We start from the raw sequence: 24679 nt of genomic DNA on the forward strand, positions 1-24679 counted from the left end.
GGGGAAGGGTTAACACCCCTCCTCACAGTCCTGATCTGTATTGAGGTCCCATGGCTGCTGTGTTGCAAACATTTAAGGAGAGTAGACACACTCATACATCTCTGTTAACACATCTGATTTGGATCTTAGTAGAATGCATAGCTTACCACATTCCTTGTCAGGGATCCCTTCGTATTACAAGGATGCCATTTTATCTGCTGTGATGTCACATTCCATATGGGAGAACGGCTAATCACAAAATATTCCTTTGGTGTTTTTTTTTTTTTTTTTTGCTGACAACACATATATAAAGGCAGGTAAGACACATAATGATGTCTTCAAATCTTGTTAATTAAAAGTTGGAAAGGATCTCAAAGTAGTTCCTCTTTGGCAGTCTTACCTTTAAGCGTCCCCAGTGAGGATCTGAAGGAGATCAGACTGAAATACAACCACAGCTAGATAAAGGATATTAGTTGGTCTAGGCCAGCCTTTCCCAACTAGTGGGCCACCAGATGTTGTTGGACCACAATTCCCATCTTTCCTGACCATTGGCAATGCTGGCTGAGGCTGATGGGAGTTGTGGTCCAACAACACCTGGTGGCCCACTAGTTGGGAAAGGCTGGTCTAGACTTATAAGAGAATGTCACGAGATTTTTCTTTTGAGGACTTGATGGCAGGTTTTTGCTTCACAACTCATACCCGTTTTGGACAACGGAGAAATCTCTCTAAGCAGATGGACTAGTTGGCTCATTTCTTTGACACATCTGGATTTCTTTTAGTAAACCGCCTGTTGCCTGAAGTACTCTCTAGAGTAGTGTGCCTTATCTTCTCCTTCCTTCTCCTTCCTCCTTCATGACTGCTCCCTCCAACCTTCCCTTTCTAGATATAACCATTCTAAGCAAAAGATCTTGCCCTCCACAGTCATGGCTTAAATGAAGCATTGCAGGGCTCCACTGGATGAAATAGCAGGATGCTCTGCTGTATCTTTACCCAGATTTGTAAAATCTTATGTGGCTGGCAAAACCATGGGCATCAACTTGAAATGAGACTCTTGAGAAAATACACAGAATCACGCAAGATAACAGCAGTAATAATAATAATCATAATAAATTATTATGAAGATACTAAACAGCAATAATCGTAACAAATATGCTAAATTCAAGTTGTTAACAAAAAGGTAACATCCTCATTTCCCTCACTATGGTTACCAGCAGCCTTTGCGGTGTCATGCCGCAGTCCTCCTATATTTCTACATTTCTGAAAATTCTCAGAATCTTTTCTGTTACTTCAGCCAGGCCAATAAACAAACAACATAATTTGAGGGGGAAAGTACAATTTTATTCTTTCACACACACTCTTCTCCCAGTATGTAAACCAGTTAGTTGGCTGTGCTTCAGCAGATAAGACTTTTATTTATTTATTAAATTTGTTAGTCACTTTTCTACACAAATATATGCAAACAGGAAAGATGACCATGTAGAAGGCATCCAGTGAGAATCAAAACATGGAAGAAGGGCAGGAAGGAATGGGACTCCTGACCTCCACACATTCCTCTGCATAGGCTCTATTCAGAAGGGACGGAGGGAAGAAGACCTTGATTCTACCAGACGTGTCATCTGTACAAGGGCAGGCAGGCAGGAAGTGCAGGTGTTTTCTATTACCATTTCTATACCATTGGCTGGTTTAAACTAATTAGGCCTGGAAATTTTTCAAGTGGGAATCAGTTCTGGATATGCTTAATTCAGAGTCGGTATGACACTGTATATAATTGCCCAAACACCTGCAGATAAGTTCACTGGTCATTTAATTAATTTTCAGGATAACAATATGAACGAGGAGTTAACATGATGAGGCTCAGTGTCAGGTCCTGTTTGGGTGCTTCATGATTTTCATCATCATTAGAATCTGCCTCCAAGTAGACCTCATCCTTAGAACGAAACTCACGCACTATGACTTCTCGCACCTCTGTATTCTGGTCACTGCAATTTACCTTCAAGAAGTGCTGTTTGGGCTGATAGTAAACCCTGAGAATCAGTCCATCCTTTGCCCTTTGCAGGGTAATGGTCCCCTTCAGAAAGAACAGGTAGAGGCCATCACAGTGGATTGGGATGGAGTGGTTCAGAACATTGATTTCCATTGTGCCATCCTTCTTTTTAATACCAATGGGTTTCTTATAGACGATGGAGTGATCTGCAATGCAAGAAACCCCAGAAAAAAACATGGATGAGTCAGTTCCAGACCTATTAGGTTCTCTTACCAAAAAAGAGAGAGGGGGAATTGATTGGGACAGATTGTAAAAAGGGGAGAGAGTGGGAAATCCATAAAAAGTGAAAAAGCAAGGGGACTGTGCAGAGGCTTTTACATAAAGTAGGATTTCCACTAAGCAATGGTAATCCCTCTCCCTTCTCCCTTTCCCTGCCCCTCTCTCCTCCTTCCCTTCCTCCCCTTCCTCCCCTCCTCCTCCCCTCCTCCTCCCTCCCTCCCTCGCCCTTCCGTTCCTCCCCTGCAGTCAGTTTCACCTTTTCAAAGCATGATTTCATAGGAGTAAATCCCACTGAACTCAATAAGCATAAAAATAATCAGACCTGCCTTTCCCCCCTCTCCCCCTCTCATCTCCCCTCCTCTCTTCCCCTCTCTTCTCCTCTCCTCCCCCTTCTCCTCTCCTCCCCCTTCTCCCTCTCCTCCCCCTTCTCCCTCTCCTCCCCTGTCCACTCCAGCCTTCCCTCCCTCCCCCTTTCCTTCTCTTCCCCTGTGGTCAGTTTCACCTATCCTAAGCATGATTGCATGGGAATAAATCCCACTGAACTCAAAAAGCACGCAAATGATAAAACCTGCCCTCCCCCCCACCTGTTCCCATCCCTCCTCCTCTCTGCTCTTTTTCCTCCCCTCACCATATGCTCAGAGGCACACATTACCAAATTCTTCCAAGCTACACAGGAAGTGGATTGGACTGTGAAAGACCAACCCAAATTGTGTTTCCATTTTGACAAATTTGTAGGGCAGTACAATACCTCAGAGAGGAGGTCAAGTCTCCTGCTCCCCTGGTGCATTCATTATAGCTGCCCAATTTCCCTGCTTTTTAAAAGAAATGTCTTTTGGCTGTAGGTACATTCTTAAACCACAAGGGATTTTTGCCTATGAGTGAATATAAGCTCTAACCCTTGATTCTGGAGTCACAGCATGCCTCAGGTAACCCGCTTCTATGCCTTCCCCTCCCTCTGGAATGGGTAACTGTCTGCCTTGAGTCCTTCAATTTCTCTCTGTCCCCTTCATTTTCCTGATCTCACATTTCTTTCTACCTTTGTGTGGTCCCAAATCCACCGTTTGTATTCAAGTTCTCCCGGTTGAACTCCTTGCATTACTGTTAATATTTCCCACCTCTGTCTACCTCTGATTCTGTCTTAGAAACAAGAAAGTTTAATTTGTTGGTCCAGACAGGATGTTACCTATAAGATATATGCACAACATATACCCAGACTAACCATTTTGTTCTCTGTAACCATTTTTGGTGCATTAGCCACCAATTTGCCATTTTATTTTATGTAATATTTTTGGTGGCAATAAACAACCTTCTATTTTACCTCAATTAGGAAGGACTCTGTGGTCTTTGTTAAACTTCCCTTGGTAACTGAAGCACAGTACAACATCCCTGCAGCATGCTGCAACTCTGGGCCTAGATCTTGAAATATCATACCTCCATGGTCACGGATGTTTGCATGTGGGTTGCATGTAATTTGTGGTCAGGAATACATACAGGCTTGATAACAGTTCATCTGAACCTTCCCCCTTTAAGTTTAATTGTGGCCAAATGTGAAAGGGGATAGAAATGAAAAATCAAGTCTTGCCATCACTGGTGATCTGCTGGCAACCTCACTTGCAGTTGCCAACACATCAGAGAAAACAGCCTGGATGTTTTTGCTCCTGGGCCAGATGCTGGAATGTTCTCAATAAAAATAATAGATTCCCACCCTAAAAATCAGCATTATTTTTCTCACATTGTATAACCCATACATATTCACTAAGGAGTCTGGTTGTTGCCCATGCAGAATGTACATTTCATTTTCCTGCACAACACCCTCCAAGGGATCTCCTGAGTTGAGGCAGGAGGGCGGGTGGAGATGGAGAGACACGGCAACTTTGCAATGCAAGCTGCAGCCGCTCAGATCCACTTCCAGCCCCAGCAGTCCTGCACTGGGGATGGACAAATCTGTCCATTTTGGTTTTTCTCAGTTTGTTATTTTTCCAGTCTTAAGTTCAGTTCTCCACATTTCTGCATCAGTTTGTGATTATTATTTTTCATCAGCATCTTAGTGCAAATTTCTCCTATCTGCACATTTCTGTATGCAATTTTGCCTAATATGCACATTTTACCAGGGATTTCCCCTGACATAAAGCATTTTATATATTATTTTCACTAATATATGCATATTTATTTATTTGAGGCATTTATATACTGCTTTTCAGGTGGACTTCACAAAGCAGTTTACATAAGATTATTACTACAATAAGTATTATTATGCAGACGTTCCCCTAAGAGAGCTTCGGCTATGGGGTGGTATATAAATGCAATAGATAAATAAATAAATAAACATTTTGTACACATTTGGTTGGAGGACTTCATCACAAGATGTGGAAAAGTAAAAATTTTGAAAAAATGGTTGTGTTTCCGTTTACATATTGTTTCAGAAAGTGTGAATTGGATCCGTTCTTTTCAATTCCTTCCAAACTAAATTTCCCCCCATCCCAAGGCTCAGCCTGTAACACCTGCCAGCACTCCACGTGGAGGCTTTGCTCTTGCTAAATGCTGCCAAGCCCAGCTTGCAACCTGGCTTTGCTTATACCTCTTGCCTCTGCCCTGCCCAAGTATCAGAACTTCTGCAATGAGAGGGAAGAGAGGGAGATATCAGAGCGCGCCAAGGAGAGGAATATTTCTCCTCTGACTATTGCAGTGAGGGATGGGAAGGTCTGCCAACTTCTACTCTTTCCCTTTCTCATTTTTCTAATCTGCGATTTGCAATTTTAAAAAGATCCTCATGAAAATTCTCCACCATTATAGTGCAAATATTTTCTAATGAACACATTTTTAAGGGCGTTTTGACTAATGTACCCATTTATGCAAGCTATTTCTCATAATATAATGCATTTTTGCATGTTATTTTCACTCATATCATTTTATGCACACCTTTCCCTAATATATGCATTTTTATAAACATTGTTTGGTTGGCGAACTACATCGCAAATTTCAAATAAGTGCAAATTTCAAAGGATGGCTAAGTTTCAGTTCTCATATTCTTTTGGAAAGTGCATATTTGATAAATTCGGCTTAAAATGTGAACTGAACTGAAATTCACATCCATCCCTAGTTGTAGTCTACTTTCATTCTCCTACCTCCTTCACTCAAATGAGAGGAAATGAGAGGCCATACTGTGTCAAGGAGAGGATTTTCTTCTCCCTGATGCAGCTGATCGAATAATCTTCATTCCTACCTGAATTACTTCTATGCAAACTGGTGGAAGGATATCAAGACCAGGAGCATCAGCTAGTCACTGGGAAGAATGCCCACCACAAGCCTTTGGAATAGGGTAGAACACAACATTTAAAAGAAACAAGAAATAAACTCACTGCTAGGCTTGATGTAGATCCATTGTGTCTGTGGGTCTGGACTCTGAAATAGAAATGGAACAAAATAAAATGTTATGAAAGCTGTCTATGAGCTCGAAATCTAGACTCAGATGGGGCATGCAGGATGGAAAACTGGGGATCCAACATAATGGGGCCTTTTGCATGGGGAGCTTTAAAAGGTCTTGGTTGCAGTTATTTAGTGCAACTATTTTCTGCAAGTGACAGAACACTAGAGCACTGCCTGAATGGATCCTCTGCCTAACTATCCAAGATATGCTGGGAATATTGACCTCTTCAGGACTGGGCAAGAAACGGGGAGAGGGGAGTGCTATCAGTGTTTAAAATTGTCATGTGCTAAGAAGTAGAACAGGGAATGCTGGCCCCTATGAAACTCCACAGAAGTCAAGAATTATGGGCTTTCCCTCAGGATATTTAACGTTTTTACAGGTTTGGGGATTAGAGCAGCGAGCAGCTTCTCATATATAGGTACAGACTCCTGCAGCACGGGTATGCAATATCACATATAGTTCCAAAATAACCCTTTTGCTATCCAGTATTATTTCCTGTTAGGGTTGCATCTAACTAAGCCATACTCAGAGGAGACCCACTGAAATCAATTGAAGTGTCACTTAGCTGGATAAACCCTTTATAGCATCTACTAACATGGACAGCTTTGAGAGCTGTACACCTTCACTTGAGGTGGGAAAAGATGCCATTTGCTGTCCTGCTTCAGGCAGAAAAATATGTTGGATCAGCCTTGCCAAGCAACCAACATACAGGTAGGCTAGAGGAACAGAAAATGAGCATTTATTTTTAATCCAAATGACAGCCAAATCCTCTAGATTTGATCAGAAGAAAAGATTCAAGGCATCTTTTCAAGCTTATCTTCATTTGCACTGCCCTGGTTTTAGATGCCATATACAGCTGGGCTATTACAGCTTACTTTAAAACTATCTTATAAGTGGTTAAGGTGTTGGACTACGACCTGGGAGACCAGGGTTCGAATTCCCACACAGCCATGAAGCACACTGGGTGACCTTGGGCCAGTCACTGCCTCTCAGCCTCAGAAGAAGGCAATGGTAAACTCCCTCTGAATACCGCTTACCATGAAAACCCTATTCATAGGGTCGCCATAAGTCGGAATCGACTTGAAGGCAGTTCATTCCCATTTTTCAATCCCAAGTTGACAGTATGGTCATTTGTTCCAAGAATTGATACACCATAGTCTCTAAGCAGCGCACAGTAAGGTTACAAAAAACAGACATACAATCAGTTAAAACTAATCATAAAATGAGAAAACTTACTGAAAATGCATGCTAAAATAAAAAAAGTCTTCACCAAGCACCAGATGTTCAACAGGAACAGGGCCTGTCTGATCTCAGCTGGGAGGGAGTTCTACAGAGTTGGGCTCACGATACTGAATGCACAGCTCCTCATGAATACAAGCCATCCACCTGAGCCGTGGGGGACCACTAACACTAACTTCTCCAAATACTTCAGTGATCAGACAGGGATATAAGGAATCAGGCGGTCCTTCAAATATCCTAGAACCAAGTTGTCAAGGATCCTGTAAATTAAAACAAGGACCTTGAACTTGACCCCGTAGCATATGGGTAGCCAGTGCAAGCTATTAGTTACCTGACTAATGCACCAGAAGTAATCTGTCCCCACCAGCAGTCTAGCTACAGCATTTTACACTATCTGGAGCTTTTGGAATTGCAATAATTGAGTCTCAAGGTTACCAATGCATAAATCATGGCAACTATTCCTGTCCAAGAACACTCGTAGCTGGTAAAAGGCACTCCTAGCCACTGAGGCTACTTGAGCCTCCAGTGACAAAGATGAATCACTCCCAAACTATGAAGCTGTCTTTCAGAGGGAGTGCAGCCTAGCGATGGGCTCCGTTTCTGCAATAATTGGATTTGCCATTGGATTAATTATTATTTTTGATTTTCTCTCTTTGCGGAGAGAATTTTGAAGCAGCAACTCTCTGCGCCTGGTTTCCAATTCATTCTTTTTTTTCTGATTCATTTTTTAAAAATTCTCTCGAAATCATCAACAGTGTGAGTGATACTTTTATCAATCTGCTTTCCATGTGAGCTCTTCAAATGTGTATTCATTCATCAAATGTGTCAGTGAAGTGTTGATTGTAACTGACAGACAGAAAGCAGCAGGGGGAATGAAGTGCTGATTGTAAGCAGCAAGGGGAAAGACACTGACTTGATTATCTGCCTTAATCTGCTCTGCAAACCACTTGAAAAGGAATGTAAACAGACAATAATTACAGACAATTAATACCAGTGGAGATTCATGAATCAATAGCAATAATAATATTATAATTTTCTGCAAATAAAAAAATATCGGAGATCAGAAAAATGAAAAAATATCAGAGGAAAAAGAAAACAAATAGTTAATGACCACCAGGGGCTCACACTAAAAACAAAATGTAGAAAAGGAGAGGATTCCATCCCTAGTGCAGCCCCATCCAAAACAGGCAACTTGCCAATATCTTGGACATGGGAACTATTTTAATTTTTTGTGTGTGTTTTTAAATTTATATATTTGTATATTTGTTTTTAATGTTTTTAATTGTTGTAAACCACCCAGAGAGCTTCGGCTATGGGGAGGTATACAAATGTAATAAATAATAATAATAATAACTACCAACTAGTGATGTGCTAGAATTCTGCCAAATTTGGATTTGGTACCAAATTTTCTATTAATTCCATTAACTATTTTCTATGGTTGTGGGTTGGATTTTTACGTAGCAATTTTCCACTGCTATTTTCAAAACAAGTTTGTTTTTTTAAAAAATCTGCCTCTAAAATATTGATATTAAGAATGATAATTTTATTGATATTTCCTTTCATTGATATTTCAAAATCTCAATATTTCCTTTCAAAATTATCAATATTAATAGCAGTATTTTTGCAAGGGGAAAAAATGGATCAGTAAAAGCAGACAAAGAATGAACTTGAATCAATACCAGCCTGTTAGGTCAGCAGAATGCTTTCAAACCAGCATTGGCCAAAAGATCCCATCCCTACTAACGACCGACAGTGCCTCAGCCTTCCCAGGATTCAAATTTAATTTCCTGGCCCTCATCCAGACTACCACTGCACTCAGACAATGGTCCAGATTATGCATAGTTTCACCTCAGATGCTATGGAGAAATAGAGCTGCAGGTCATCAGTTTACTGATGACACTGCTAATCACCATTCCCAACAGCTCCATATAGATGTTGAGCACCACTGGGGACAAGATCATGTCCACCATAGCACAAGGACCATGTGTCTGAAACCCCATCTCCCAAGGCTATTCTCTGGACATGGCCCTGTAAGTAGAAGTGGTGGCACTGTTTTACATCCCATAAATCCAGTCCAGAAGGATACCATGGTCAATTGTATCAAAAACCACTGAGAAAACAGGAAGCATAAGCAGAGTTGCACTCCCCCTGTTCCGTTCTCAATACAAGTCATCCATCTGGGCAACCAAGGCTGATTCAATTACAAAGCCATCCCTGAACCCAGATTGAAATGGATTCAGATAATCTGCATCCTGTATGAATTCCTGCAACTGCTCCACCATCACTCTCCCACCACCTTACCCTCATTGTGTCCCAGCCTCATTCTGTTCAAGCCATTGGGGTGGTTCCCCACCTGTCTCATTAGAACTCCAGAATGTTGGCATTGATTAGTTTATTCATGATGAGCTTACTTTAGGAACCATTTTTGGTTAAAGAACTTCCTTAGCACTTCAAAAGGTTGGTATTCATGAATTCCAGACAAACATCCTTACAATTGTTTAGAGGAACAGAGCTGTTATATCTCTAAGTTCCACTGATACCTCAGTTAGCAAATAGAATAGATGATAGAAGCATAACTGCTTTAAAAAGGAAGATATTTTCTGCTCTGTGATGGTGGTTGCCCTTTGAAGTTCTACCTGTCATACAAAGTGAACATTTATTTATTTTATTTATTTATTTATTCGACTTATTAGTCGCTTATCTGGCTGAATTGTCAGCCACTCTAAGCGACGTACAAAGCAGAACATGTAAACATCAAAACATTAAGAGACTAACAATAAAAACTAACAATAATGTAAAAGCTAAAAAAACAGGAACAGCAAACCAAAAGCATTCATCTTCCTGGTAAAGGACAGTCCCCAAACAAATGTCACTAAGAGCAGGGGTGGGGGGCAAGGCAGGTGGAAATGCTTGCCCCTTGATGGTCCCAGCACAGTCTCATCCCTGCAGCAGCATGACTCAGCCTGCAGCTCCTCCTGATAAGGCCCAGGCAGAGGGGTGGGGCAAGGCAGGTGGAAATGCTTGCCCCATGATGGTCCCAGCACAGTCTCATCCCTGCAGCAGCACGACTCAGCCTGCAGCTCCTCCTGATAAGGCCCAGGCAGAGGGGTGGGGCAAGGCAGGTGGAAATGCTTGCCCCATGATGGTCCCAGCACAGTCTCATCCCTGCAGCAGCACGACTCAGCCTGCAGCTCCTCCTGATAAGGCCCAGGCAGAGGGGTGGGGCAAGGCAGGTGTAAATGCTTGCCCCTTGATGGTCCCAGCACAGTCTCATCCCTGCAGCATGGGGCCTTGAGTCTAGAATGGCCCCATAATATTGTGTCATTATAAGTATAGATTGGTAACAATCCTTCTCAGCTTCCAACAGTTCTTAGTCTCCCCAAATGTGTGGCTTGTTTATTTATTTAAATATATTTATTTATCTGCCTTTCAGGGTAAAATCCCTCCTAAGATAAAACAGTTTACAAAATTAAGAAACAATAAGATATAAATATTTAAAATACAATTAAAAGTAAACAATTAAACACATAAAATCAGCAGTGACTAAATTACTAACTTTGCATAGAAAGTCAATAAAATGCTCAATTAAGAAAAAAAGGTTTTTCAAAGTCTATTTCAAGGTAATTGCTTAAGAGACAATAAATCATAACATTTCTCCTAGAACTATGATCAATATGGCCAGGCATTGACAATTAATTCCACTTAAAGCCCTTACAACTATTCTCATAGCTTGATCTTTGGGCCTGGCATTGTCATCATCCCATATATATTTCAGAAGATGACCACCAGCCTTCTTTTTTGAATCACACACTAGTGAGCATAACAGAAATTAGACTTTATTATACAGCCACAAAAGTGGCTGTATACTATAGTCAGCATGGATTTTTCGCATTCCACAATGTTAAATTGAAAATACCCCCATGACATTCTGATGCTTTGCATAAGCTCATTTCAAAATAAAACCTTACAAAACATATAGTCCTGAACTCAGAAACGCTACCTTAACAACCATCTAAATTTTCATGGTGATACACAAAACAGTCAGAGAGAATCGAGAGTTCCAAGTGTAAAAAGAAGGAGAGAAAACCCAAACCCCTTTTGGACTTTTTTTCTGTCAGCGTTCTCATAGTCTGTTGAAATTTATTAAACATCAGCCATGTTCACAGAGTACCTGGAATCCTATTACTGACCTTGCCCCATACTCTGACCTTTATCTACTGCAGTTTAAAAGTTAAAAAAATGCCTGGCTGATATTTCATTAATTTAAGAAATTGAACTCAATGATAATGTCGGGCATGCTCAGTAAGAACCAACTGTCAGTGTTCTAAAAGCCAGACTCACAGCTGCTTGGCTTGGCTAATCAGGGGGCCACACCCATGCCAGACTTTGATTTCCCGTGAGACCGTCATGGCTCCCCCAAAGAATCCTGAGAAGAGTGAAGGGTTTGTGAAGGGTGCTGAGAGGAGACTCCCATTCCCCTGACAGAGCTCCAATGGCCAGTCAGCCGCTCTGATTGAAGCTCTGTGAGGAGAACAGGGCATCTCCTAGCAAGTCTCAGCACCCTTTACTAACTACTCTTCTTCTTTGGGAGAAGCCATTACTGTCTGAAGTTAAATAAAGGTCTGGTGTGGATGTGACCAGGGATAGCTTTGGTTTAAATTTGGGTGGGAGGCTACATGTGCCTGCTGTAGAATAAAAAGATGGGGGAAACCCTGAAAAAGAATGATACTGTTCACAATGTTTTCCTTTTGGAAAAGAAAGGGGCTTCCCCTCTGCCCAGTGCCCACCCACCCAATCTCTCCCCCTCCTCCTCCCCACACAGCCATGAAGCTCACTGGGTGACCTTGGGCCAGTCACTGGCTCGCAGCCTCAGAGGAAGGCAATGGTAAACATGCAGATGATGAAATCTGTCCTCCTCCTCCCCCTCCCCCTCCTGCCTCCTCCCCTCCTGCCTCCTCCCCTCCCCATCCCTTGTGGTCAGTTTCACCTATCCTAAGCATGATTGCAAGGGAGTAAATACCACTGAACTCAATAAGCATGCAAATGATCAATCCATTCTCAGCAAGCTTGCAGAGGAACCCATTTATTACCTCCTGGATTAAAAAGCAGAGAAATTCACTAGTAGGCAAAAAACCATGCACTTTAAGAATGTACCTATAGCCAACATATTTCTATCAAACTTTAAAAAGCAGGGAAATTCAGCAGCTATAATGAATGCACCATGGGAGCAGGAGACCTGACTTCCTCTCTGAGATATTTTGCTGCCCTACAAATGTGTAAAAATGCAAACACAGTTTGGGTTGGTCTTTCACAGTCCAATTCACTTCCTGTGTAGCTTGGAAGAATTTGGTAACGTGCCTCTGAGCATATGGTGAGTGGTGGCAACACCTGCCATCTTGAAAGATGGAGAATTACATTTTTGTGTTTGTTGGTGTTCTTACTTTGCTTCTTTCCTGTGTTACTAATGTTTCTACAGAGATTCTAACCTAGAAAATCATATTTCTCTCATTATTCATCCTAGAAATCTGTATCAAATTTATTTTTATTAATTTCAAAGCCTTTTTATTGGTCAATGTCATATGATGGTGAAGACAGCCTTTTGTGTTTCAAACTACACAGGAAGTGGTTTTCTACTTCAGTGCCCACAAAACACTTAGTTTGCTTACAGATAGCCTCTTCATTGAGCATTCATCCTGATTTGTTAGCAGAGAGCTTAAATGACATTGTGTCAAGCAAATGTTCCCCAACACTTTCCAGGCCATTTCTCCATTGTTTTACTTATCACAAAAAGCCTGATTTGGGGGGGAAGCGGGTTTGTTGCACAAGAGCTCCAAATCAACTTGAATTGTGCACAAGCATTGGCTCTAAAGAGGGGGGAGGGGGAGGGGGAAGGGGGAGGGGGGAGGGGGGAGGGGGGAGGGATTTAAAGTTAACCTGTTGTATTTTTGCATTATTACATTACCCATGTTAAACTATTGTAAAATCAATAAAAACAATTTAAAAAAAAAACTTGAATTGTGCAACCTGAATTTGCTAGTATGTGACTGAACCCTACCTGAATATAGAAACAGTCTGGAAGCACCTTAATCACTGCCCAATATTTTTTTAACTCTCTCTTCGGTAGTCCCAGAACTTGGAAAAGTTACTTTTTTGAACTACAACTCCCATCAGCCCAATCCAGTGGCCATGATGGCTGGGGCTGATGGGAGTTGTAGTTCAAAAAAAGTAACTTTTCAAAGCTCCATAGTCCAACCCATGAGTAGGGCTAACTTTGAAAAATTGTCCTAGCAAGACCTCCTCCTCTCCCTCCTTGCCATTATTGAGAATTAAAGGAATAATTAATTATTATTAATTAAATTAAGAATTAAAGAAATTAAAGGTATAATTAATTGGTGAGAATGTTTTGCCTTTTCATGTTGTTTACATTCTCTCTCTTGTATATACGAGAAAGGAAGGCCAGGCCACAAAGGATGCTTTGATTTGGATTCCTGCATTGCGCAGGGGGTTGGACTTGATGGCCTTATAGGCCCCTTCCAACTCTACTATTCTATGATTCTATGAGTACAGGCAGGAATCACAGAATTGCAGGGATGGTGTCAGGAAGGCTAAAGATGAGAATGAGCTGAGGTTAGTGAGGGATGCTAAAAGCAACAAAAAAAGCTTTCTTCGGGTATGTCCATAGTAAAAGACAGAGAAAAGAAATGGTGGCACAGCTACTCAATGAGGATGGCAAAATGATAACAGATGACAAAGGAAAGGCAGAAGTCCTCAATTCCTACTTTGGCTCAGTCTTCTCCCAAAAAAGTGTCTGTGACCCTCCGGGAAACATGAAGTAGAAGGGGCAGGATTGGAACTTGAGATTGATAGAGAAATGGTCAAGGAATACCTAATCACTTTGAATGAGTTCAAATCTCCAGGGCCCAGTAAACTTCATCCTAGAGTATTGAAGGAACTGGCTGAAGAACTCTCAGAACCGCTGTCTATTATTTTTGAGAAATGATGGAGGACTGGTGAAGTGCCGGATGACTGGAGGAGAGCTACTGTTGTCCCTATCATCAAAAAAGGGAAAAAGGAGGAACCAGGGAACTACAGACCAGTCAGCCTAACATCAATCCCTGGAAAAACTCTGGAGCAGATTATAAAGCAGTCAATCTGCAAGCACCTTGAAAACAATGCAGTGATTACTAGGAGCCAACATGGATTTATGAAGAAACTCATCATCATTTATTGCTGTCTGGCCATAGGCCTCAGACCAAAAAAAAAAAGAACAAATCCTGCCAAACTAATCTCATCTCATTTTTTGATTGGGTAACCTCCCTTGTAGACTATGGGAATGCTGTCGACATAATATACCTCGACTTCAGCCAAGCTTTTGAAAAAGTGCCCATTGATATTCTGATTAGCAAGCTAGCTAAATGTGGACTGGATGGAACAACTATGAGGTGGATCCACAGTTGGCTCCAGACTCGTACTCAAAGAGTACTTATCAATGGTTCCTTCTCAAACTGGGTGGAAGTAAGTGAGTAGGGTACCAGTCCTGGGCCCAGTGCTCTTTAACATTTTTATTAAAGACTTGGATGAGGAGTTACAGAGCATGCTTATCAAATTTGCAGATGATACAAAATTGGGGGGCATAGCTAATATCGTGGAAGACAGAAACACAATTCAAAGGGACCTTGATAGGCTGGAGCATTGGGCTGAAAACAACAGAATGAAATTCAATGGGGATAAATGCAAAGTTCTACACTTAGGAAAAAGAAAACTAATGCACAGTTATAAGATGGGATACGTCACTCAGCAATACAACATGTAAGAAGGATCTTGGAATTGTCATTGATCACAAGTTGAATATGAGCCAACAGTGTGATGTGGCTGCAAAAAAGGCAAATGCTATTTTAGGCTGCATTAACAGAAGTATAGTTTCCAAATCGCGTGAAATATTAGTTCCCCTCTATACAGCACTGGTTAGGCCTCATCTTGAATACTGTGTCCAGTTCGGGTCTCCGCACTTCAAGAAGGATGCAAATAAACTGGAACAGGTTCAGAGGAGGGATGATGAGGGGACTGGAAACCAAGCCCTTTGAGGAGAGACTGAAAGAACTGGGCATGTTTATCCTGGAGAAGAGAAGACTGAGGGGAGATATGATAGCACTCTTCAAGTACATGAAAGGTTGTCACACACAGGAGGGCCGGGATCTCTTCTCGATCGTCTCAGAGTGCGGGATACGGAATAATAGGCTCAAACTGCAGGAAGCCAGATTTCAACTGGACATCAGGAAAAACGTCATAACTGTTAGAGCCATACGACAATGGAACCAATTACCTAGAGAGGTAGTGGTCTCTCTGACACTGGAGGCATTCAAAAGGCAGCTGGACAGCCATCTGTCGGGAATGCTTTGATTTGGATTCCTGCATTGAGCAGGGGGTTGGACTCAGTGGCCGTATAGGCCCCTTCCAACTCTACTATTCTATGATTCTATGAAGGGAGACACATCACTCTACATATCATTTTACATATTTATATGGTTTCTTATACAGAGCTTGGAAGTAACTCGTTACAAATACTTGGAAGTAACTCGTTACGAGTTACTTGTAATTTATTACTTTTTCGCATAATGACTGGGTAACTTAGTTACATTTTGCTTGTAACAGAATGAGTGGTAATTTCATTACTTTTCAGCTGTAACTGTAAATTTCCCACCTTACATTTGGACGTTACTGGGGGGGAAATAGGGGAAGTCTGCTCCTGTGATTGGTGGACAAAAGACATGTGCCTCACACTGGGCTTCTGTGCAGTGTTGCTTTTCCGTCGTGCTCTATGTTAGGAGGCACGAGGGAGGAAGTGGAGCGCCAGACTGCCGGGAGGGCAAGGATGAAGGAGAAGGCAGAAGCAGAATGGAGGTGAAGAGCTGAGGTGAGTGACGATGGGGTGAGTGACGATGGGGTGAGTGACGATGGGGTGAGTGACGATGGGGTGAGTGACAATGGTGTGTGTGTGTGTGTGCCCCCACCGCTCATCCTGCCACCCCTTCCCACCTGCCACCTCTCTCCCTCGCCTGCTGCTTCCTCTCCCTCCTGCCTGTCGCCACCTCCACCTCCCTCCTGCCTGTCACCGCCTCCCCCCTTCTGCCTGCCTGTCGCCGCCATCCCCCCACCTGTCGCTGCCTCTCCTGATTTTATTTTTGTAGTGTTGAAGAACACGAAGGGGGACTTTAGCCCTTTGCTTATGTATATTTATTTTTTAAAAAATGGCAATGTGTACAATTTAAAGTTGTAATCTGTAAAGGATTTTACTTTTAAGCACATAATAGTATTAGTAAACTGTCCTAAACATAAATACAACTGAATATGACTATAGGTTGATACCTTTTTACAGTGTTGATTTTAGTAGCCAGACTAATCCTAATAGCTCACTTAATGACCATCCAAGTTCTCCATGTTTTCCATGTAAACATGCTAGTGTTTATACTTTAAACAGGACTGTTACACTCCAACTTCTTTAATAAGGTTACACAGCAAGTTTTATTTATATTTTTGTATTTCAACTCTGCCATATGCCAGAGTATAATATATTCTGTTTACTTAAAATGTGAATTATTGCTTTTCTTATTATTGCAATTGTAATTCAAATGTAGAATATATATTGATTTTTATGTTGTAAACCACCCAGAGAGCTTTGGCTATGGGGCAGTATACAAGTGTAATAAATAATAAATTAATAAATTAATAGTAGTAGTAGTAGTAGTGGTAGTAGTAGTGTTGGGCCATTCAGTCCAGGGGTGCTGCTAGATAAAATTTGGCCACATGCATAACATTTGCATATGGTAATGTATATGTACAGATATGAATTTAGGTACCTACATTTAGCAAATTAAGACAGTAAGTGTCTTGAGCCTCATCGGCACTATGCTTTGCAGCATGCCCAGCAACTCTGAAAACAAAGTTTTTACATCTCTCTCTTTATAAAGTTTAAAATAAGGAGAAGGGGCAGGAGATTCAGGGTCCAGTGCAAAAGACTTGAGGCTCAGGACTTCTGGGTCACCAATGCTCCTGCTTCGGTCTCACCAAATGAAATCAATTCTCTATAAGGTTTTCAACTCCATTAACATTTCCATATTTTTAAGAAAGTCTGAAATGTACAAACTGTCATTTATTAAACAAATAGTAAATATAATTACTTCACTCTTGGCATAAACTCTTGGTTAACACTGTTAAGTACAAATTCTGCTGATGGTCAGAGATTCCCCAAAAGGGAATGAGAATGGGCACTGAACGTTTTGAGGGATTTGAATAACGAGAATATCAGTTGTAACTTAAGCTTTACAAAGATCACATCCCTCATGCCTGCAGAGACAAGACTGAAAATGGCTGCTACCAGGAGATGCTCTTGTGGCCTTAGGGCATCCTTCTTCGGGCTTTGGGGACCTAATGTGATATAAATAGTCCTATGGGGTCCAAAGTGCTTTTGGAGATAGAGAACTGTTTCAATCAACTGAAACAGAAGGTTAAGCAGGCCCATTTCCAGAACACAGGAAAAATTAAGAGAACCATGTTGCAATGGTGAGCAATCAGATTTAGCTGTGAGTCACAAAGAGAATGAGGGAGTCAATGCCAGGGGGAAATAATTAGAAACATGGGTGATCAGAGTTAAAGGAGACAGAAGCAATAAGTGTAGGGATGAAGGGAACCACTTGGTCCACTCTGAAAAGTTTTGGTGGAGTCAGTAATGAATTCTTTCTGTTCCATCCAAACTCTTCTTCTTGTTGTTGTTATGTGCCTCCAAGTCAATTACGACTTATGGCGACCCTATGAATCAGAGGCCTCCAATGTCTTTCATGAACCACCCTGTTCAGATCTTGTAGGTTCAGGTCTGTGGCTTCCTTTATGGAATCAATCCATCTCTTGTTTGGCCTTCCTCTTTTTCTACTCCCTTCTCGTTTTCCCAGCATTATTGTCTTTTCTGGTGAATCATGTCTTCTCATGATGTGTCCAAAGTATGATAACCTCAGTTTCATCATTTTAGCTTCTAGTGATAGTTCTGGTTTAATTTGTTCTGACATCCAATTATTTGTCTTTTTCGCAGTCCATGGTATGCACAAAGTTCTCCTCCAACACTACATTTAAAAGGGTTGATTTTTCTCTTATCCGCTTTTTTCACTGTCCAACTGTAACATCCATACATAGCGATCGGGGATACCATGGTCTGAATGATCCTGACTTTAGGGTTCAGTCATACATCTTTGCATTTGAGGACCTTTTCTAGTTCTCTCATAGCTGCGCTCCTCAGTCCTAGCCTTCTTCTGATTTCTTGACTTTTGTCTCCATTTTGGTTAATGACTGTGCTGAGGTATTGATAACCCTTGACAAGTTCAATGTCCTCATTGTCAACTTTAAAGTTACATAAATCTTCTGTTGTCATTATTTTAGTCTTCTTGATGTTCAGCTGTAGTCCCGCTTTTGTGCTTTCCTCTTTAACTTTCATTATCGTCATGGTCTGTGGGTGGGTAGGAGGTGATAAGGGAGGAGGTGGAGAGTGAGATGGGGTGGAGTGGAGAAAACAATTATTTTAAAAAATGGAGTGGAGGGGAAAAGGAGCCAGAGGGCAAAGAACATGGATAAAGGAGGAGAAGGAGGCAGAAGCAGAATGGAGATAAAGAACTGTAGATGTGAAATATGACAACATGTCTGTATGTGTGTTTGCACTTCGCACACAAAGTGGCCTCCACCACCCTCTCTGGCTACTGTGCTGCATTTGCAGTATTTTAACTTTGTTGCATCTTGGGAAAATGATTGCTTGAGTGAGTGTCCCTTAGTTGGTGGCAGGGCAGGCTCCAGGAGGTGGTTAAGTGACAGAGATTATGCTTGCTGGCTGAGTGGGGGGGGGGGTTGCACTTGATTTGACGTGCAAAGATCTGAGTATTATTTATTTATTTATTTATTTTATTTCATTTTTAAACCGCCCACAGCGAATAGCTCTCTGGGCGGTGTACAAAAGATTAAAAGTACAGAAATACAAAATATCACAATAAATAAACTGAAACAAAGAGATTTAAAATTGTAACATTAAACGCATTAAAATGCCTGGGAGCATAGCCAGGTCTTAACCTGGCGCCGAAGAGATAGAAGCGTTGGCGCCAGGCGTATTTCTTCGGGGAGGCTATTCCACAATTCGGGGGCCACTACAGAAAAGGCCCTAGATCGAGTAACTGTCCTCCGGGCTTCCCGATGGGTTGGTACCCGGAGGAGGGTCTTAGACGCTGAGCGAAGTGACCGGGTTGGTTCATAGCGGGAGAGGCATTCCACAAGATACTGCGGTCCCACGCCGTGTAAGGCTTTATAGGTCAAAACCAGCACCTTGAATCTGGCTCGGAAGCAAATAGGTAGCCAGTGCAAACGGGCCAGAACAGGTGTTATATGCGCTGACCGGCTGGTCCTCGTCAGCAGTCTGGCTGCTGCGTTTTGCACTAGCTGAAGCTTCCGAACTGTCTTCAAGGGCAGCCCTACGTAGAGCGCATTATAGTAATCCAGCCTAGAAGTTACCAGAGCATGAACAACTGAGGCGAGGTCATCCCTGTCCAGATAGGGGCGTAGCTGGGCTACCAACCGAAGGTGGTAGAATGCATTCCTTGCCACCGTGGCCACTTGCGCCTCCAGAGACAAGAAAGGATCGAAAAGAACCCCAAGACTACGAACCTGTTCCTTCAAGGGGAGTGTAACCCCATCTAGAACAGGGTAAGCATCCACCATCTGGGCAGGGAAGGCATTCACCAACAGTGTCTCAGTCTTGTCTGGATTGAGTCTCAGTTTATTAGCTCTCATCCAGTCCATTATCGCGGTCAGGCAGTGATTCAGCACATCCACAGACTCACCTGTAGAAGATGAAAAGGAGAAATAGAGCTGCGTGTCATCAGCGTACTGGTGGCAACGCACTCCAAAACTCCTGATGACCGCACCCAGAGGCTGCATGTAGATGTTAAAAAGCATGGGGGACAAAACTGACCCCTGAGGGACTCCACAATGGAGAGTCCAAGGAGTCGAGCAATGTTCCCCAAGTACTACCTTCTGGTGACGATCCGCCAAGTAGGAGCGGAACCACTGCCAAGCAGTGCCTCCAACTCCCAACTCCGCGAGTCTCCCCAGAAGGATACCATGGTCGATGGTATCAAACACCGCTGAGAGATCAAGGAGAATCAACAGAGTCACACTCCCTCTGTCCCTCTCCCGACAAAGGTCATCATACAGGGCGACCAAGGCTGTTTCAGTGCCAAAACCAGGCCTAAAACCGGATTGAAACGGATCCAGATAATCGGTCTCATCCAAGAGCACCTGGAGCTGACCGGCAACCACCCGCTCCAGAACCTTGCCCAAAAAGGGGACATTTGCCACCGGTCTATAGTTGTTCAGGTCATCTGGGTCTAAGGAAGGTTTCTTTAAGAGAGGTCTTACTACTGCCTCCTTGAGGCTACTAGGGACTACTCCCTCACTCCAGGAGGCATTTATCACTTCCTTGGCCCAGCCGGTGATAGTAGTCCTGCTAGCCTTCACTAGCCAAGATGGACAAGGATCTAGAGCAGACGTGGTCGCCCGCACCAATCCAAGTACCTTGTCCACTTCCTCAAGCTGCACCAACTGAAACTCATCCAATAATGAAAGACAAGACCGTGTTCTGGACACTTCAATGGATTCGTCTGTCATAACATCGGAGTCTAGGTCCCTACGGATCCATGTGATTTTATTTTGGAAGTGCCCTGCGATGTCGTTACAGCGAGCTTCAGATGTTTCAATAGTATCTCGAGGACCAGAATGTAAGAGTCCTCGTACAACCCTAGAAAGCTCTGCAGGGCGGCAGAGAGATGTCCTGATAGAGGCAGCGAAGTGAAACTTCTTCGCCGCCCTTACCGCTTTTATATACGACTTAGTAGAGGCACTTACCAAAGCATAACTGCATCCGTCTGGAGTTCGTCTCCATCTGCACTCCAGCCTCCTTCTCTCTTGCTTCATCACTCTCAGCTCCGGGGTATACCACGGAGCTGTATGAGCTCTGCATCGAAGAGGGCGCGCGGGAGCAATCGTGTCAATAGCCCGGGCCATCTCCGTATTCCACAGTTCGACCAAGACCTCGACAGGAGAGCCAGTACTATCAGCTGGAAAAACTCCCAGAGCCGTCTGAAAACCAATAGGATCCATAAGCCTCCGAGAGCGGACCAACTTAATAGGTCCCCCACCCTTGCAGAGGGAAAGAGTCGTCGTAAGTCTAAAACTCAGCAGGCGGTGATCTGTCCATGACAATGGAGTAGATGAAAAACACCCCACCTCCAGATCACCATTTCCATGACCAGTGGCGAAGATCAAATCAAGAGTGTGACCCGATACATGCGTTGGGCCAGTAACAAATTGAGACAGCCCCATGGTTGTCATGGAGGCCATGAAGTCCTGAGCCGCCCCAGATAAAACAGTCTCGGCATGAATGTTGATGTCCCCCAACACCAGAAGTTTGGGGGACCTCAGCAATACCTCCGAGACTATCTCTGTCAGCTCAGCTAGGGAAGCTGTTGGGCAGCAAGGTGGGCGGTACACCAACAGGATTCCCAGTCTGTCTCCTTGACCCAGCACAAGGTGGAGGCACTCTAGACCAGTCGCCATCTGGACAGGATGCCTGGTGAGAGAGAAAGTACTCCTATAGACCACAGCGACCCCGCCTCCCTGACCCTCAGGTCTACCATAGTGCTGCACCGTATACCCAGGTGGACAAAGCTGAGAGAGAGCAACTCCTCCCTGCTCACCCACCCAGGTCTCGGTTAGACATGCCAGGTCGGCACCCTCATCCACAATTAAGTCGTGGACAAGGGAGGTTTTATTATATACCAACCTGGCATTCAAAAGCAGCACCTGGAGATCTAAGGGCTGGCTGATAGAACAACCAGCTGTTCTGTGGCCTTGAGGAGAACCTCAAGTAGTGGCCTTTGCCTCCCTCCCCACCTCCCTTACCTTACTGTATGTGTGTGTTTATTTTTAATGTTGTTTTAGGCTATTTAGAGGTGCAGCAGCCAAGGCCAGCACCTCGTAGGCTTTTTTTAAAAAAAGTAACTGAAATGTAACTGTAGTGATTACTTTTGAGAAAAGTAAAGTAATCAGTTACTTTCAGAGCAATTGTAATTGTAAGGGTAATTACTACTTTTTTGGGCCAAGTAACTTTAACTGTAATTTATTACTTTTTAAAAGTAATCTTCCAAGCTCTTGTCTTACAGCTATGAGCCAAAAAGAGTCATAGCTCTGGTAATTTGAAAAAAAATAGACCTAATGCAAAATTCTTGCTGCATGTTCATTTCTCATAATATTGGCAGTGCTGAGACAGTGCTTTGAGCCTAATGGGCAGAGCTTGGAAAAGTTACTTTTTTGAACTACAACTCCCATCAGCCCAATCCAGTGGCCATGATGGCTGGGGCTGATGGGAGTTGTAGTTCAAAAAAGTAACTTTTCCAAGCTCTGCTAATGGGCTTTCTAGATTTAAATGTGTCTCAATCAAGGTGAGTGACACAGAGCCCTCTTCACCCTTTTTAGAGTACTGAAAGGTAGAATCATAGAATAGTAGAACTGGAAAGGGCCTATAAGGCCATCCAGTCCAATCCCCTGTTCAATGCAGGAATCCAGCTTAAAGCATACCTGACAGGTGGCTGTTCAGCTGCCTCTTGAATGCCCACAGTGCTAGAGAGCCCACCACCTCCATATGTAATTGGTTCCATTGTTGTACCCCTCTAACAGTTAGGAAGGTTTCCTGATGTTCAGTTGAAATCTGGGTTTCTGTAAGTTCCCATTGTTGCATGGCCTGCACTCTCAGATGATCGAGAAGAGATCCTGGCCTTCCTCTGTATATACTTGAAGAGTGCTAATATATCTCCCCTCGGTCTTCCCAAGGCTAAATATGCCCAGTTCTTTCAGTCTCTCCCCATAGGGTTTTGTTTCCTGTCCCCTGATCATCCTTGCTGCCCTCTTCTCAATCAGTTTTTCTGCATTCTTCTTAAAGTGCGATGTCCAGAACTGGATTCAGTACTCAAGTCAGGGCCTAACCAGTGCTGAATAGAGAGGAACTAGTACTTCTTGTGATTTGGAAACTATACTTCTGTTAATGCAGCCTAAAATAGCATTTGCCTTGTTTGCAGCCTTGTCACGCTGTTGGTTCATATTCAGTTTCTGATCAACAACAGTTCTTTCTCTCATGTAGTATCACTGAGCCAAGTATCCCCCATGTTATAACTGTGCATTTGGTTCATTTTTCCTAGATGTAGAACTTTGCACTTATCCCTGTTAAATTTCATTCTGTTGTTTTTAACCCAACAGGTACGATCAGTATGGGAGCTGGGAAGACAAGGGTCTTCTAAGAGTTATGGATCTGTTTGAAGATTGTTAACTTCTATCACATAGGAGCCCCTCTAGGATGCACACCTTGTCGCAGAGTGGTGAAATTGGGAATGGAGAGACTGAGTGAGCCTTCATGTGTTTGCATCTTTGCTAAAGATTACACCTTCCCTGCAAATTAGTCAGACAGAGACGTTAAGCTTTAAAATAAGAAATAACTACTTTATTCTGGAAGTACATACTTGATAGACAAGAGTTCTACATGTAGCTAACTAGCTAAGTTGGAGATCCAAACACTAAGCCTAGTGTTTGCCCTCATGCTTGGAGGAGAGGGAGAGACAAAGAGAATGTTTGCTCTCCCTCTCAAGAGACAGAAGAAGAAGGAAGGAGGAAGGAGATGTGGTCAACATCCTCTGCATATCAGTCTAGCAGGAAGGGAGAGTCAGCAGGAGATCAAAGGAGAGGTATTAGCCTAGCAATCAGGACATCTCCTCTCTAGCTACTCTTTTTAACCCCATGCAGCCTCAACCCACAAGTTGGAGTTGAACCACATATTCCAACACACCTTAATGTGGGGAGGGGGTTTGAGAGTGTTGAAGAAGCTGAGAGTAATGCCATCAGGACTAAGAGGCTAGACTCCTAGCAGGGGCACCCACGGCAGAATGGTCAAAGCTGAGACACCAGACTAAGATGCATCCAAACTCAGAGGAAGGCAATGGTACACCACCTCTGAATATCTCTTACCATGAAAACCCTATGAACAGAGAATCCAAAATGCAACATGAGATAGTGCTGGAAAATGAGACACCCAGGTCAGAAGGCACTCACCGAGCTACTGGGGAAGAACAAAGGACAAGTACGAGTAATGTTGTGACTAATGATGCAGCTGGGTCAAAGCCTAAAGGAAGCCCAGAGGCTGATGTGCACAGATGCGAAAGGAGAGTCCGGAGTTGTACGACGCACACAATAGGAACATGGAATGTGAGAAGCATGAACCAGGAAAAGTTAGAAATTGTCAAGCAAGAAATGGAACGTATCAACATTACAATATTTGGCATGAGTGAATTAAAATGGACAGGAATCGGACATTTCCAATCAGGCAACTACAAAATATTTTATGCAGGAAATGAGAAATTAAGAAGAAATGGGGTTGCTTTAATAGTGAGGAGTGATGTAGCAAAAGCAATTAGGAGCTACAACGCAAGGTCTGACCGAGTGTTATCAATGAGATTAAACGGGAAACCTATTAACATAACCATCATCCAATTGCAAACGCAGAAGAAGAGGAATTGGAGAGATTTTATGCAGAAGTACAGGAAGAAATTGATCACACCCTAAAACAAGATGTGCTGATAATCATGGGGGACTGGAATGCAAAAGTAGGGAACAGAGGAGAACTAGGAATTGTGGGGAAA

General features: G+C 42.9%; 1 protein-coding gene across 1 annotated transcript in view; it reads right to left on the bottom strand.

The window, feature by feature from the left end:
- Nucleotides 1–1474: 1474 nt before the first annotated feature.
- LOC133377066 (tumor necrosis factor ligand superfamily member 4-like) overlaps nucleotides 1475–24679 on the bottom strand; it is a 36190-nt gene continuing 12985 nt past the window's right edge. Inside the window, exons 3-4 of the mRNA XM_061610311.1 lie at nucleotides 5602–5644; nucleotides 1475–2169 (exon numbers count right to left, since the gene is read on the bottom strand). Of these exons, the coding sequence (XP_061466295.1) occupies nucleotides 1787–2169; nucleotides 5602–5644 (426 nt within the window). The 3' untranslated portion in view covers nucleotides 1475–1786. The remainder of the gene's footprint in view (nucleotides 2170–5601; nucleotides 5645–24679) is intronic.

This window comes from Rhineura floridana, chromosome 1 (genome assembly GCF_030035675.1).
Source record: "Rhineura floridana isolate rRhiFlo1 chromosome 1, rRhiFlo1.hap2, whole genome shotgun sequence".
NCBI lineage: Eukaryota > Metazoa > Chordata > Lepidosauria > Squamata > Rhineuridae > Rhineura > Rhineura floridana.